The following is a 17,594-nucleotide window of genomic DNA, read 5'->3' on the forward strand; positions in this document are numbered from 1 at the left end:
AAGGCTATGAGTGTATGCCATGAAGGCTATGAGTGTATACCATGAAGGCTATGAGTGTATTCCATGAAGACTATGGGTATATACCATGAAGACTATGAGTGTATACCCTGAAGGCTATGAGTGTATACCATGAAGGCTATGAGTGTATGCCATGAAGGCTATGAGTGTATACCATGAAGGCTATGAGTGTATTCCATGAAGACTATGAGTGTATACCATGAATGCTATGAGTGTATACCATGAAGGCTATGAATGTATACCATGAAGGCTATGAATGTATACCATGAAGTCTATGAGTGTATACCATGAAGACTATGAGTGTATTCCATGAAGACTATGGGTATATACCATGAAGGCTCTGAGTGTATACCATGAAGGCTATGAGTGTATACCATGAAGACTATGAATGTATACCATGAAGACTATGAATGTATACCATGAAGGCTATGAGTGTATACCATGAAGACTATGGGTATATACCATGAAGGCTCTGAGTGTATACCATGAAGACTATGAGTGTATACCATGAATGCTATGAGTGTATACCATGAAGGCTATGAATGTATACCATGAAGGCTATGAATGTATACCATGAAGTCTATGAGTGTATACCATGAAGACTATGAGTGTATTCCATGAAGACTATGGGTATATACCATGAAGGCTCTGAGTGTATACCATGAAGGCTATGAGTGTATACCATGAAGACTATGAATGTATACCATGAAGACTATGAATGTATACCATGAAGGCTATGAGTGTATACCATGAAGACTATGGGTATATACCATGAAGACTATGAGTGTATACCATGAAGGCTATGAGTGTATACCATGAAGGCTATGAGTGTATACCATGAAGGCTATGAGTGTATACCATGAAGACTATGAGTGTATACCATGAAGACTATGAGTGTATACCATGAAGGCTATGAGTGTATACCATGAAGGCTATGAGTGTATACCATGAAGGCTATGAGTGTATACCATGAAGGCTATGAGTGTATACCATGAAGGCTATGAGTGTATACCATGAAGGCTATGAGTGTATACCATGAAGGCTATGAGTGTATAGCATGAAGGCTATGAGTGTATACCATGAAGGCTATGAGTGTATACCATGAAGGCTATGAGTGTATACCATGAAGGCAATGAGTGTATGCCATGAAGGCAATGAGTGTATGCCATGAAGGCTATGAGTGTATACCATGAAGGCTATGAGTGTATGCCATGAAGGCTATGAGTGTATGCCATGAAGGCTATGAGTGTATGCCATGAAGGCAATGAGTGTATGCCATGAAGGCTATGAGTGTATACCATGAAGGCTATGAGTGTATACCATGAAGGCTATGAGTGTATGCCATGAAGGCTATGAGTGTATGCCATGAAGGCTATGAGTGTATGCCATGAAGGCTATGAGTGTATGCCATGAAGGCTATGAGTTTATACCATGAAGGGTATCTAAAACACCAAATGTATAAGATTCAAAAACTAAACTTGACCCGGCGCCATGATTGCTTCCCTCTAAAGCCTTTCCTTGTGTCTTGCAGGATCACTTCCGGAGAGACGAGTTCCTGGGCCGGATTAACGAGATCGTCTATTTCCTCCCGTTCTGCCGCTCCGAGCTCTCCTTGCTGGTCTCCAAAGAGCTGACCATGTGGGCCAAAAGGGTAAAATAACCCAACATTGTCAGCAGAATGGTAGAAGTCACTGGGGATTATTTAAAGGTCCAATATTGCAAACAAAAAAAAAAAACAACTCTGTTCTTCCCTCCCTCTTATAAAATTGCTTCCTTTTTTTCTCTCTAAAAACCTATTCCTTGTCTGCTTCACGATTTGACTTCCTTGTTCCTTGCCTAGCTGATGGTAACACAACCCTTCTGGCTCCCAGGATACATGGGATGCACCCCGAAAGCTGCAGGGTTGTAGGTGCTGGACTCTTGCGAGTTCCATCATGGCGCCATGTCTTGCCCATGTGCAATCGGTGATCTGGTGCCATGTCTTTCACATTGCATGTGTCGAGAGATCTCCTCAAGAGTTTGGCACCCGTGGCCCTGCCGAATTGAGGCTGGGGGCAGAGATCTTCCGATGCTGTACTATCACGTTATGTGAAAGGCATGGTGCCAGATCTCCATCTGTGCATGCACAAGATCCAGAGCTGCTTGGAACCAGGAAGAGTCATCCGGCTCCCAATGGCGTAGATAGCAAAGGTGGTGGCAAAGGATGTGCCGTAGAAGAGTAGCAAGGAGTATATGCCTATCCTGGATAAATTTGCATCAGAGATAAGTGGCACGTGGTGTAAAATGTTCACGAGCGTGGGGCAAGGTCCACTCCACTTTAATACCTGTAGTACTTAGTATTCAGTCTTTTTTAGTTTTTATTCCACCTTTACATTTTGACAAAGCTGTGCAGCAAAACTGACCACAACGGGTTGTTTTTTGTTTTGTACTCTACTGTTTATATGAGCTTGTTGGACATTCCAAAACAATGGCCATTAATATGGAGTTACCCCCCTTCCTGTGAAGTAAAACGAGAAGAAGCGCACCAACCTTGCGCATTACCTCAGTAACCAAATTTATTTAGTAAAAGAATGGTACTCACAAACAGCGAATAAAAACAGGCATGTAAGTCCTCCCAGGGACTTCAAAGGCAAGAGGCCAGCGCGAATCCCATCATGGGGGTGGACACTCAGTATAGCTGACGCGTTTCGAAGGTCATGCCTTCTTCCTCAGAGCTGACTTTCGAAACGCGTCAGCTGTACTGAGTGTCCACCCCCATGATGGGATTCGCGCTGGCCTCTTGCCTTTGAAGTCCCTGGGAGGACCTACATGCCTGTTTTTATTCGCTGTTTGTGAGTACCATTCTTTTACTAAATAAATTTTGGTTACTGAGGTAATGCGCAAGGTTGGTGCGCTTCTTCTTGTTTTACTTCACAGTTCTGTTCGGGCTTCCCCAGCCTTGGTTTGGAGCTGCACGACCTTGTATGCCCCGGTGGTTGTTTTGTTGGGATTTGATCTACTCACCACCGACCTGGGTCCCGGAGCGCAGGAGCAATTGCATTTAGTCCGTTGCCCCCCTTCCACCATGGCTATTAATATGGAGTTGCCCCTCTTCCACTATGGCCATTAATATGGAGTTTCCCCACTTCCACCATGCCCAATAATAAGGAGTTGCCCGCCTTCCACCATGGCCATTAATAAGGAGTTGCCGCCCTTCCTCCATGGTCATTAATGAGGAGTTTCTCCCCTTCCACCATGGCCATTAATATGGAGTTGCCCCTCTTCCCCTATGGCCAGTAATATGGAGTTACCCCCTTCCCCCATGGCCATTAATATGGAGTTGCCCGCCTTCCACCATGGCCATTAATATGGAGCTGCCCCCTTCCCCCATTGCCATTAATATGGAGTTTTCCCCCTTCCCCCATGGCCATTAATATGGAGTTGCACCCCTTCCCCCATGGCCATTATTTTTGAAGTTGCCCCCCTTCCACCATGGCCATTAATATGGAGTTGCCCCCCTTCCCCCATGGCCATTAATATAGAGTTTTCCCCCTCCCCCATGGCCATTAATATGGACCTTTCCCTCTTCCCCCATGGTCATTAATATGGAGTTTTCCCTCTTCCCCCATTGCCATTAATATGGAGTTGCTCCCCTTCCCCTATGGCCATTAATTAGGGGTTTTCCCCCATAGCCATTAATATGGAGTTGCCCCCCTTCCACCATGGCCATTAATATGGAGTTGCCCCCCTTCTCCCATGGCCATTAATATGGAGTTTTCCCCCTTCCCCTATGGCCATTAATATGGAGTTGCTCCCCTTCCCCCATGGCCATTCATAAGGAGTTTTCCCCCTTCCACCATGGCCATTAACCTCTTCGCGCCGGCGCCTCCCGGCCCTTTAAGAGTTTCAGAAACTGGGGGGCGGTGTTTTAGGGTCATGTGACTGCCGTGATTCGCCGTCACAGTGGTCACATGATCGAAAAAGGTCCCGATCGAAAGAGGAGATCGGGACCTTTCCGGGAGTCACGGACATATGTGCTGGGAGCGTGCAGGGCACGCGCTCTCAGCACATATGTATTTTCTAATTGCACGCAAACATGCGGCCGCTCGGCATCAAGGCCCAGATGCCGAGAGCCCGCATATTTGCGTGCGATTGGCGTCAAGGGGTTAATAAGAAGTTGCTCCCCTTCCATCATGACCATCAATATGGAGTTGCCCCCCTTCCCCCATGGCCATTAATATGGAGTTGCCCCCCTTCCCCCATGGCCATTAATATAGAGTTGCCCCCCTTCCACCATGGCCATTAATATGGAGTTGTCCCCCTTCCCCCATGGCCATTAATATGGAGTTTTCCTTCTTCCCCCATGGCCATCAATATGGAGTTTCCCCATTCCCCCATAGCCATGAATATGAAGTTTTCCCCCTTCCCCCATGGCCATTAATATGGACCTTTCCCCCATGGCCAGTAATATGGAGTTTTCCCCCTTCCCCCATGGCCATTAATATGGAGTTGCTCCCATTCCCTCTTGGCCATTAATATGGAGTTGCTCCCCTTCCCCCATGGCCATTAATATGGAGTTTTCACCCTTCCCCCATGGCCATTAATATGGAGTTTTCCCCCTTCCCCCATGGCCATCAATATGGAGTTTTCCCTCTTCCCCTATGGCCATCAATATGGAGTTTCCCTATTCCCCCATGCCCATTAATATGGAGTTGCCCCCTTCCCCCATATCCATTAATATGGAGTTGCCCCTTCTTCGCCCATGGCCATTAATATGGAGTTGCCCCTTTTGCCCTTTTGCGGCTATAACATCCTCCACTCCTCTGCGAAGACGTTCTATAAGATTTTGGAGCGTCTATTGGGATTTGTGCTCATTTCTAAGGTCAGGTAGGGTTGAGGTCAGGGCTCTCTACAAGACACTTGAGTTCCTCCATAACAAACCGGTCAAAACATGTCTTTATGGAGCTGGCTTTGCACAGTCATGTTGGATCAGAAATGTCTACCATGTCTTTGTATAATGTAGTATTACCCCAATTTTGGTGTCATTGAGAGGAATTGTACCCCATCATTGATGTCATTGGGCCCCATCTGTGCTCCTTCATTGGTGTCAGAGGTGGGGAATTATTTCCCATTGTTGGTATCAGTGGATGAAGAAAGTGCCCCAAGGGCCAGATAAAAGCAAGCAAGGGGCCGCATTTGGCCTCCAGGCCACAGTTTGGAGACCACGGACTCCTGTGCATTCAGGTTCTACAAGTGGGCTTCCAGCCCACATCTCTTCTAGTGACTGCAGGTACACTCCCAGTCCCTGTGTATTCTGGTGTCTTCAATGCTGTCAGTGACCCCAAGTGTTCTCCCAGTCAACCTATCATTCAGTGAGTGCAGTGCGCCCAGTGACCCCAAGTGTTCTCCCAGTCAACCTATCATTTAGTGAGTCCAGTGCGCCCAGTGACCCCAAGTGTTCTCCCAATCCACCTATCATTTAGTGAGTCCAGTGCGACCAGTGACCCCAAGTGTTCTCCCAATCCACCTATCATCTAGTGACTTCAGTGCGCCCAGTGACCCCATGTGTGATCCCAGTCCACCTATCATCTAGTGACCCAATGCGCCCAGTGACCCCATGTGTGATCCCAGTCCACCTATCATCTAGTGACCCAATGCGCCCAGTGACCCCGTGTGTGATCCCAGTCCACCTATCATCTAGTGACCCAATGCGCCCAGTGACCGCAAGTGTTCTCTCAGTACACCTATAATCCAGTGACTTCCGTGTGCCCAGTGACCCCGTGTGTGATCCCAGTCCACCTATCATCTAGTGACTCCAGTGCACCCAGTGACCCCAAGGGTGATCCCAGTCCATCTATTATCTACTGACTCCAGTACGCCCAGTGACCCCAAGGGTGATCCCAGTGCTTTCAATGAATAGAAGTGCTCTCCCAATCCCTGTGTTATCTAGTGACACCAGGTCTGCTCCCAGTCCTTGTTCTATCTAGTGACTCCAATGCTCTCCCGGTTCACCTGTCATCTAGTGACTCCAGTGCGTCCAATTACTGTTAAGTGCTCTCCCAATCCCTATGTCATCTATTGACTCCAGGTGAGCTCCCAGTCATAAGGTGACTCCAGCGTGCTCAGTGACTACAAGGGCGATCCAAGTCCCTGTTTCATCTGGTGACTCCAGTGCGCTCGGTGACTACAAGCGCGATCCAAGTCCCTGTGTCATCTAGTGACTCCAGTGCGTTTGGTGACTACAAGGGCGATCCAAGTCCCTGTGTCATCTAGTGACTCCAGTGCGCTGGGTGACTACAAGGGCGATCCAAGTCCCTGTTTCATCTGGTGACTCCAGTGCGCTGGGTGGCTACAAGGGCGATCCAAGTCCCTGTTTCATCTGGTGACTCCAGTGCGTTCGGTGACTACAAGGGCGATCCTAGTCCCTGTTTCATCTGGTGACTCCAGTGCATTCGGTGACTACAAGGGCGATCCAAGTCCCTGTGTCATCTGGTGACTCCAGTGCGCTCGGTGACTACAAGGGCGATCCAAGTCCCTGTTTCATCTGGTGACTCCAGTGCGCTCGGTGACTACAAGGGCGATCCAAGTCCCTGTGTCATCCGGTGACTCCAGTGCGTTCGGTGACTACAACGGCGATTCTAGTCCTTGTGTCATCTGGTGACTCCAGTGCGCTCGGTGACTACAAGGGTGATCCAAGTCCCTGTGTCATCTGGTGACTCCAGTGCGTTCGGTGACTACAAGGGCGATCCAAGTCCCTGTGTCATCTGGTGACTCCAGTGCGCTCGGTGACTACAAGGGCGATCCAAGTCCCTGTGTCATCTGGTGACTCTAGGTGTGTTCCCAGTTGTTGGGTCATCTAGTGATCTCAAGTGTGCCCCCATGCGTTTCCATGACCCCCGTCTCCCCATGCAGCCTCCGATGTGATAATCGGTGGATGGGGACCTCTTGGAAGGACAAGAATCTCTAGTCTGTTCTTGTAGTTCTTCACACCCATTGCTATGGTTTCCCCTCACGTACTGTGGGGTCGGTGAGACAAAGAATTAGGGTAGATCCAAAATTAAACTATGATGGAGGAGGTGTCAAACCACGACCAGAAGGGAGGGGGAATCTCAGTGCCCAGCGCCCCGAAATATCTGATCGGCACCACTCAAGTCCTTTAGGCTGCCAATACATTTACAAGGTCAGTCACACATGTATGCCTAAGGTGCTGGGACTGGATGTCGGGTTCATAATATGAGGAGCATTGTCCTTGGTGAGTATTCCTCTTCATGCAGATGAGGGGTCCCTAGGGAAATAACAGACTGCCCAGACCATGCAAAAAAAAAAAACTCTTGATCCTGCCAGAAACCTTGTGAGCTGATCACTTCCTGTGCACTGTTATCAGTTACATTGTTGCCAGCTTTCTTTGTTAGAACCCCCCACCCTTTTACACTGGGGGAGGGGGAAGTGTTCTGTAGTCCTATCACACTTGCTGCTCTAGGGTGGCAACGTTGCTCCTCCATAAATATTGTACAGCAAGTGAGCGTTGTCACCCTAGGACAGGAAGTGTTCTACTGGCAGGATCACCAGTTGAAACTAAAGGCGAAAAAAATATTCAGAAATAAAAAAAAAAAACAGAGGCTCAGATGGATTGCTGACATTTGCAGCCAGGCGACGTGCGTTTCTCGGAGAGGTTGGCGGTAGCAGCCTGCACACTTCTCTGAGGGCCGTCGTCAGATGACGGTGGGGAAGCACCGCATAACTGACCCCGATGTTCTGCTTTCCATGACAACCGGAGAGCCAACGCGCCCCCCCCCCTCGGGACGTGTAATAAGCGGCCAATGTCAGAGGACAGCTAGGAGCGGACAACCCCGCGGCCGTAACTGCGCCCCAGACGCCCGCTGCAACCTTTCATCACAATAACGGCACAAGAATGAGGCTTTGTGAGCGCCCGGCCGCCTCTTAACACTCCGAGATCTCCACACTGCCTCTAAATGGTCCCCGAAGAGGAGGAAACGGGCCCCGGTGATCGGCTGTATCCGGCTTGTATCCTCAATGAGCTATCCCTGTACTCCCCTCTGCTCACCCCGCACCACCGAAAGAGAGGAGTGCCTACCTACAAACATAGAAAAGTGAGAAAAAAAACGAGTGCTCCATTGAGTCTGCCCTTTTATTTTTGTGTGTGTGTTTTGTTTTTATGTTTTTTTTCTTGTCTTTTATTGTTTTTTTTTGTTTTTTTTTGTCTGAGTATAGATCTATGCTTGTCCCAATTATTTCTGACAGTAAATAGCTTCAATGGGCTTCCCGTTGCCCAACGAATAAAATTCAAAACATTAACAATAACATATTAAGCCATTTATAACTCCGCCCCCAAATTACATCACCGATCTTGTCTCCAAATGTCACCCAAACCGTCCTCTCCACTCCTTGCACCACCTCCTGCTCTCTAGCTCCCTTGTCTCCTCCTCCCATGCTCGTCTCCAGGATCTCTCCCAAGCCTCCCCCATCCTCTGGAACTCTCTACCCCAATTTATCAGACTATCTCCTACTCTGCCCACTTTTAGGCGATCTCTGAAAACCTCTCTCTTCAGGGAAGCCTATCCTGCCCTCAGCTAATAATGGAATCTTCTACTCTTCCAACCAGTCCATCCCCCACAGTTACTACTTTTTGTACTACCAGCCCCTCCCTCTTAGATTGTAAGCTCCCAGAATCAGGCCCTCCCATCCCTCTTGTATTGATCTGTATTGTTGCTGTATTGTCTCCCATTATATTGTAAAGCGCTGAGCAAACTATATAAATACTATATAATAATAATAACAAATAATAACTATAGGATGACTATATAAATCCTGTATAATAATAATAGAAAATAATAATAATAAATAATAACTATAGGATGACTAAATAAATCCTGTATAATAATAATAGAAAATAATAATAATAATAATAAAAAATAATAACTATAGGATGACTATATAAATCCTGTATAATAATAATAGAAAATAATAATAATAATAATAATAATAATAAATAATAACTATAGGATGACTATATAAATCCTATATAATAATAATAAAAAATAATAATAATAAATAATAACTATAGGATGACTAAATAAATCCTGTATAATAATAAAAAATAATAACTATAGGATAACTATATAAATCCTGTATAATAATAATAAAAAATAATAAAACATGCTTGGGACAAGCATAGATCTATACTCCGACAACCCCCCCCCTTCTGCAGCAATGCTGGCAGCACTCATACTTCTATTTCCCAAAGACAACCTCTGGATATGACGCTGAGCTCGTGCACTCAACTTCTTTGGTGGACCATGGCGAGGCCTGTTCTGAGTGGAACCTGTCCTGTTACACCGCTGTATGGTCTTGGCCGCCTGGCTGCAGCTCAGTTTCAGGGTCTTGGCAATCTTCTTATAGCCTCGGCCATCTTCATGTAGAGCAACAGTTTTTTTTGTTTTTTTTTTAGATCCTCAGAGAGTTCTTTGCCATGAGGTGCCATGTTGAACTTCCAGTGACCAGTATGAGAGAGTGAGAGCGATAACACCAAATGTAACCCACCCGCTCCCCATTCACACCTGAGACCTTGTAACACTAACGAGTCACATGACACCGGGGAGGGAAAATGGCTAATTGGGCCCAATTTGGACCTTGTCATTTAGGGGTGGAGTCACTTTTGTTGCCAGCGGTTTAGACATTAATGGCGGTGTGTTGAGTTATTTTGAGGGGACAGCAAATCTCCATGTTATACAATCTGTACACTGACCACGCCACATTGTAGCAAAGTGTCATCTCTTCAGTGTTGTCACATGAAAAGAGAGAATCAAATATTTACACAAATGTGAGGGGGGGGGGACTCACTTCTGGGAGATACTGTATGTGTATATATATATATATATATATATATATATATATATATATACATTGTATACAGTCCGGGGGGGACGACTCACTTCTGGGAGATACTGTGTGTGTGTATATATATATATATATATATATCACACATTGTATACAGGCCAGGGGAGGACTCACTTCTGGGAGATATTGGATATATATATATACACACACATTGTATACAGGCCGGGGGAGGGGTGGACTCACTTCTGGAAGATACTGTGTATGGTAGGAGACCCAGGAGGACCCCACTGCTGACACAGAAATATGGTAGGAGACCCAGGAGGACCCCACCGCCGACACAGAAATATGGTAGGAGACCCAGGAGGACCCCACTGCTGACACAGAAATATGGGAGGAGACCCAGGAGGACCCCACTGCTGACACAGAAATATGGGAGGAGACCCAGGAGGACCCCACTGCTGACACAGAAATATGGTAGGAGACCCAGGAGGACCCCACTGCTGACACAGAAACGCTGGAAGCAAGATTGGAGTTTGCCAAAACTTACCTGAGGAAGCCAAAATCCTTTTGGGAGAATGTGCTGTGGACAGACGAAACAAAATGGCAGCTTTTTGGTAAAGCCCATCACTCTGCTGTTTTCAGAAAAAGCAATGAGGCCTTCAAAACAAAGAATCCAGTCACACATGGTAGGGGGTCACTTACAGTCCCTCCAGTCACACATGGTGAGGGGTTACTGAAGTTTTGGGGTTGCTTTGCTCCTTCAGGCACTGGATGTCTTGGCCGTGTGGATGGCATTATGAAATCTGAAGACTACCAAAGAATTCCGTGGTGCAATGTAGGGCCCGTTGTCAGAAAGTTGGGTCTCTGTCAGAGGTCATGGGTCTTCCAGCAGGACAATGACCCAAAGCACACGTCAAAAGAGCCCCCAGAAATGGTTTCAGACAAAGCGCTGGAGAGGACTGAACTGGCCAGCAATGAGTCCAGATCTCCATCCCATAGAGCTCCTGTGGAGAGATCTCAGAACAGCAGTTGGGAAAAGGAACCCTTCCAGTCTGAGAGACCTGGAGCAGTTGGGGAAAGGAACCCTTCCAGTCTGAGAGACCTGGAGCAGTTGGGGAAAGGAACCCTTCCAGTCTGAGAGACCTGGAGCAGTTGGGGAAAGGAACCCTTCCAGTCTGAGAGACCTGGAGCAGTTGGGGAAAGGAACCCTTCCAGTCTGAGAGACCTGGAGCAGTTGGCGGAAGAAGAGCGCTCCAAAATTCCAGTAGAGAGGTGAAGGAACTCATTGATGGTCACAGGAAGCCATTGATTTCAGGTATTTTTTCCAAGGGGTGTGAAGCCAAATATTACATTGAGAGTGCCAATAATTTTGTCCAGTCCATTTTTGGGGTTTTGCCACAATTCTCTGGGCGAAGTGGTGCATTATCTGACGGGTGCCAATATTTTTGTCCATGACTGTATAACACGCAGTGTCCATGCGGGTCAGACAGGTCCTCTCAGTGTTAGCACTGGGCAGGTTAAACAATGCAGAGCTGAGATAATTGCTGGTGATGTGCGGTGAGGGCTTCTCAGCGGGGTTCCTGGTCTTGGGGTGACCCTCAGGCGTCCCCTGGGAGCAGCTCATTATTACAGAATAGTCTGTTGTCTTGGTTTGGTGCTCAGAACAGACCTGTCATTGATTCCTGGGTCACCCCTGACATAGAACAGGACACACAGTACTTTCCCAGAGTGAGAAGGTAATTATGTCAGCGGAGGCAGGACGGTAATATTGTGCATTGTATCATCCCCGGCCTGGACCCGGCTCTCGGGAAATCGCAGACATTTGTAGTCTGTACACATTGTACTGTCTAAGTGTAAAAGTTACACGATGTTGGAGATCATTTGTCATTCGCAGTTTGCATTTTTGCTGTTCCATGTTTTGTGGTGATTGTACTTCCTGTACGGATTTGTACGTTTCCCCGGGAGCAGCGACAAGCCATGTCAGGCAGTTAGAAATCCTAGAAGGTGTCAAATGGAAGAAAGGCTCATAGAGAGCAACACAGCAATGTGGAGGAAGCAGATCCTGCACACGGCTCATGGATGACAAATGACCAAGTCTACTCCGCATCCAGATTCATAGAACTGATATTTATTATTAGGGGGATCCACCTGTTCCCTCCCTCACTCTCCTCTCCATTGTCTTCTTGTCCTTACCTCTACTCTTCTCTCCTCTCTTCTCTCTCTTATTCCCTTTCCTCTCCTCTCTTCCATTGCCCTCTTGTCCTTTCCTCTGCTCTCCTCTCCTCTGTTTTCTGTCTTCTCCTCTCCTTTCCTTTCCTCTCCTGTCCTCACCTCCATTGTCCTCTTGTCTTATCCTCTGTTATCTGTCTTCTCTGTTTTCTCCTCCCCTCTCCTCTCTTCTTCTGTGCCTTCTCTCTTCTCCCTCCTCTCCTTCATTGTTCTCTGTCCTTTCCTCTGCTCTCCTCTGTTCTCCTCACTCTTCTCTCCTCTCCTCTGTTCAACTCTCTCTTCTCTCCCCTCCTTCATTGTACTTGTGTCCTTTCCTCTGCTCTTCTTTCCTCTTCTCTCTCTCTTCTCTCCTCTGTTTTCCTCTCTCTTCTATCCTCTCCTCTCCTTTCCTCTTCTCTGCCCTCTCTTCTCTCTCTTCTCTCCTCTGTTTTCCTCTCTCTTCTGTCCTCTCCTTTCCTCTTCTCTCCCCTCTCTTCTCCTCTCTCTTCCCTTCTCTCCTCTCGTCTTCTCTCCCTTCCCTTCTCTCCTCTCTTCTCTCCCTTCTCTCTTCTCCCTCCTCTCCTTTATTGTTCTCTGTCATTTCTTCTGCTCCTCTCTCCTCTCCTCTCCTCTCCTCTCTCTTCTCTCTGCTCCTCTTTTCTCTTCTCTGTTCTCCTCTCTCTCTCTCATCTACTAAATTGTACTCCTGTCCTTTCCTCTGCTCTTCTTTCCTTTCTTCTCTCATTTCCTTTCCTCTCATCTCATCTCCTCTCATCTCATCTCCTTTCTCTCTTCTCCCCTCTGTTTTCCTCTCTCTTCTGTCCTCTTCTCCCTTCTCTTCTCCCTCCCTCCCTTCTCTTTTCCTCGCCCTTCTCTTTTCCTCTCCCTTCTCTTTTCCTCTCCCTTCTCTTTTCCTCTCCCTTCTCTTCTCCTCTCCCTTCTCTTATCCTCTCTCTTCCCTTCACTCCTCTCTTCTTCTCTCCCTTCTTTCATCTCCCTCCTCTCCTTTATTATTCTCTGTCCTTTCCTCTGCTTATCTCTCCTCTTCTCTGTTCTCCTCTCTCTTCTCTCCTCTGTTCTCTTCTCCTTTCTCTTCTCTTCTCTGTTCTCCTCTCTCTCATCTCCTTCATTGTACTCCTGTTGCTCTGCTCTTCTTTCCTTTCCTTTCCTTTCCTTTCCTCTTCTCTCCCCTCTCCTCTCCTTCATTGTTCTCCGTCCTTTCCTCTCCTCTGTTTTCCTTTCGCTCTCTCTTCTCCTTCATTGTGCTCCCATCCTTTCCTCTGCTCTTCTCTACTATCCTCTGTTCTCCTCCTCCCTCTTTTCCCTCTCTCCTCTCTCCTCCCTCTTCTCCCTCCTCTCCTCTTTCCTCTCTCCTTGCTCTTCACTCCTCTTCTCTCTCTTTGCTCCTCTCTCTTTGCTCCTCTCTCTTCTCTCCTCTCCTCTCTCTTCTTTGATCTCTTCTCTCCTCTCATCCCTCTCATTCATTCTTTTGCCCTCTCCTGTCCTTTTCTCTGCTTTTCTGTCCTCTCTTCTTCTGTTCCTCTCCGGTCCTCACATCTGCTTTCCTTTCCTGTCCCCTTCTTTGCACCTTATTTTTCTCTTCTGATCTCTTCTTTGGTCTTCTGTCCTCTCCTCTATTCTGCTCTTCTCTCCTGTCCTCTTCTCTGTTCTGCTGTTTCTCCTCTCCTCTGCTGTCCTGTCTCTGCTCTTCTCTCCTGTCCTCTTCTTTTCTCTCCTTTCCTCTCCTCTTCCTCCTCTCCTTTATTGTTCTCTGTCCTTTCCTCTGCGTCTCTCTCCTCTGTTCTCCTTTCTCTTCTCTCCTCTCCTCTCCTCTCCTCTGTTCTCCTCTCTTCTCTCCTCTCCTCTCTCTTCTCTCCTCCTTCTTTTCTTTTTCTGTTTCCTCCACATTTCCTCTTCTCTCCATCTCTTCCTCTCTCTGGACAGATTTCATCCATCGGTACTTCATATTTGTGTGTATGTTGCATGTAACCTTCCCATTGGGCTCTCTGATCCAAAATACACAGAGAAATAATCCTCTGGCATACAAGGCCATCCATACCATCGCCCCAGGCTACATCACCAACTTCATCTGCAGATATCGCCCAAACCGTCCTCTCCGTTCCTCCCAAGACCTCCTGCTCTCCAGTTCCCTTGTTACCTCCACCCACGCTCGCCTTCAGGACTTCTCCAGAGCCTCTCCAATCCTCTGGATCTCCCTGCCCCAGCATGTCCCGTTAGCTCCTAGCCTATCCGCCTGTAGAGGATCCTTGAAAATGTATTTGTTCAGGGAAGCCTACCCCACCACCACCTAAGAGCTGTACTGGGGTCACCTCCATCAGATCATCCCCCGCAGCTATCACCTTTTGTACCACCTCCCCCTCCCTCTAGATTGTAAGCTCCATGAGCCAGGCCCCTCCTAATCTTTCTGTATCGAATTCTATTGTAATTGTATTGTCCCCCCCCCCACCCCCTTATATTGTATAGCGCTGCGTAGACTGTTGGTGCTTTATAAATCCTGTATAGTAATAATAATGTCCTAACAGATCTCCCGTCTGTCCTCCTCAGGCCAAGGAACGACATGAGATCACCCTACTGTGGGACATCGAGGTGATAGATGTCCTGGCCGATGGGTACAACGTCCATTATGGAGCCCGCTCCATCAAGTATGAGGTAATAGATCCGGAAAAACGGAGGGGGGATGTCCTTCTGTTCAATATTCTATGAATATGGAGGTTAAACAAGGAACCTCCAATATTTCAGGATTTCTACAGAACCAACCACAATGTTGAAGATGTTTTCTTGGCTTCTCCAAGCCACTTCTTCAGGTTAGTGTAGGGAACAACGTCCATTATGGAGCCCGCTCCATCAAGTATGAGGTAATAGATCCGGAATAACGGAGGGGTGGGGGGTGTCCTTCTATTCAATATTCTATAAATATGGAGGTTAAACAAGGATCCTCCAATATTTTAGGATTTCTACAGAACCAACCACAACGTTGAAGATGTTTTCTTGGCTTCTCCAAGCCACTTCTTCAGGTTAGTGTAGGGAACAACGTCCATTATGGAGCCCGCTCCATCAAGTATGAGGTAATAGATCCGGAATAACGGAGGGGTGGGGGGTGTCCTTCTATTCAATATTCTATAAATATGGAGGTTAAACAAGGATCCTCCAATATTTTAGGATTTCTACAGAACCAACCACAACGTTGAAGATGTTTTCTTGGCTTCTCCAAGCCACTTCTTCAGGTTAGTGTAGGGAACAACGTCCATTATGGAGCCCGCTCCATCAAGTATGAGGTAATAGATCCGGAATAACGGAGGGGTGGGGGGTGTCCTTCTATTCAATATTCTATAAATATGGAGGTTAAACAAGGAACCTCCAATATTTCAGGATTTCTACAGAACCAACCACAACGTTGAAGACGTTTTCTTGGCTTCTCCAAGCCACTTCTTCAGGTTAGTTTAGGCAACAACGTCCATTATGGAGCCCGCTCCATCAAGTATGAGGTAATAGATCCGGAATAACGGAGGGGGGGGTATCCTTCTATTCAATATTCTATAAATATGGAGGGTAAACAAGGAACCTCCAATATTTCAGGATTTCTACAGAACCAACCACAACGTTGAAGACGTTTTCTTGGCTTCTCCAAGCCACTTCTTCAGGTTAGTGTAGGGAACAATGTCCATTATGGAGCCCGCTCCATCAAGTATGAGGTAATAGATCTGGAATAACGGAGGGGGGGGGGTCCTTCTATTCAATATTCTCTAAATATGGAGGGTAAACAAGGAACCTCCAATATTTCAGGATTTCTACAGAACCTACCACAACATTCAAGACGTTTTCTTGGCTTCTCCAAGCCACTTCTTCAGGTTAGTTTAGGCAACAACGTCCATTATGGAGCCCGCTCCATCAAGTATGAGGTAATAGATCCGGAATAACGGAGGGGGGGGTATCCTTCTATTCAATATTCTATAAATATGGAGGGTAAACAAGAAACCTCCAATATTGCAGGATTTCTACAGAACCCGCCACAACTTTCAAGATGTTTTCTTGGCTTCTCCAAGCCACTTCTTCAGGTTAGTGTAGGGAACAACGTCCATTATGGAGCCCGCTCCATCAAGTATGAGGTAATAGATCCGGAATAAAGGAGGGGGGGGGGTCCTTCTATTCAATATTCTCTAAATATGGAGGGTAAACAAGAAACCTCCAATATTGCAGGATTTCTACAGAACCCACCACAACGTTGAAGACGTTTTCTTAGCTTCTTGAAGCCACTTCTTCAGGTTAGTTTAGGGAACAACGTCCATTATGGAGCCCGCTCCATCAAGTATGAGGTAATAGATCCAGAATAACGGGGGGGGGGGCTGTCCTTCTGTTCTATTCACTCTCAATAATCAAGGTCATGGTATGTCGAATAGTAGTCGGTCGCATTCAAGTGGACCTGTTCTTCAAAACTGAACATTTCAGTATCTCTATAGAACCCACCACAACGTTGAAGACGTTTTCTTGGCTTCTCCAAGCCACTTCTTCAGGTTAGTGTAGGGAACATAACCCCAAAAAACCAAAGCAGTTATTGGAGAAGAAGTAACTTGGAGAAGCTAAGAAAACATCTTCAACGTTGTGGTTGGTTCTGTAGAAATCCTGAAATGTTCAGTTTTGAAGAACAGGTCCACTTGAATGCGACCGACTACTATTCAGCATACCATGACCTTGATTATTGAGAAGCTTCACAGATCTACACCGATCAGCCATGACCTTCTGGCCACTGACAGTTAAAGTGAATAACATTGATTATCTTGTTACAAATGCAACGTGAAGGTGATTGGGGTGTATTAGGCAGTGAGTGAACATGTTGTCCCTGAAGTAGCAAAAATGGGCAAGCGTAAGGATTTGAGAGACTTTGACAAGGGCCAGATTGCAATGGCTAGTCGACTGGGTCAGAGCGACTCCAAAACTGAAGATCTTGTGGGATGTTCCCGGTCTGCAGTGATCAGGACTGACCAAAAGTGGTAATCAATGATTTCGAAAGTCGGCCGACCGCGTCATAAAGTTCCCCCCATATAACAGGCGAAACTTCCGTTCCTTCAAGGTCGCGGCTCACGGCGCATATTCTTTTCGGAAAAACGATCGTACGATTTGACCGTCATTGAGTCGAAAATCGGTTGTTTTTTCATGATTTTTCCAACATGCCCGATCACCGAAAAGGGGAGGAACCACGAAAATCACCCACTAACAGAGCGAAAATCGGCCGATTATCGAAAAATCGGTCGAATTACGACCCATGTATGTCCGGCTTATGTCTACAGAGGGCTGCAAGGGGACAACATTGAGACCACCACTGGTTAGGACTTGTGTTGGGTTCATAATGCAAAGTAGTAGAGAAGTCAACTGCCAAGATCCTAAAAAAAAAGCATCTTCACCCCCCCCCCCCCATAGAGCATTCGGGTGCTGATAAAGGGGTCCTGCCCTACTCCCGAAACATTGGCCCTTTGCAGAACAAATGACAGTTGATGGTGGAAAGGGACGTACCT

At 46.9% G+C, this 17,594-nt stretch overlaps 1 protein-coding gene across 1 annotated transcript in view; it reads left to right on the plus strand.

Moving 5' to 3' along the window:
* LOC149432931 (mitochondrial disaggregase-like) overlaps positions 1-17,594 on the plus strand; it is a gene marked incomplete at its 5' end in the record, with an annotated part of 34,017 nt that overhangs the window by 13,835 nt on the left and 2,588 nt on the right. The window contains 2 exons of the mRNA XM_089664794.1: positions 1,550-1,669; positions 14,629-14,733. Of these exons, the coding sequence (XP_089520920.1) occupies positions 1,550-1,669; positions 14,629-14,733 (225 nt within the window). The remainder of the gene's footprint in view (positions 1-1,549; positions 1,670-14,628; positions 14,734-17,594) is intronic.

The sequence above is a fragment of the Staurois parvus genome, unplaced genomic scaffold, assembly GCF_062004578.1.
Source record: "Staurois parvus isolate SC_StPar_1 unplaced genomic scaffold, SC_StPar_1.0 ptg002044l, whole genome shotgun sequence".
Lineage (NCBI taxonomy): Eukaryota > Metazoa > Chordata > Amphibia > Anura > Ranidae > Staurois > Staurois parvus.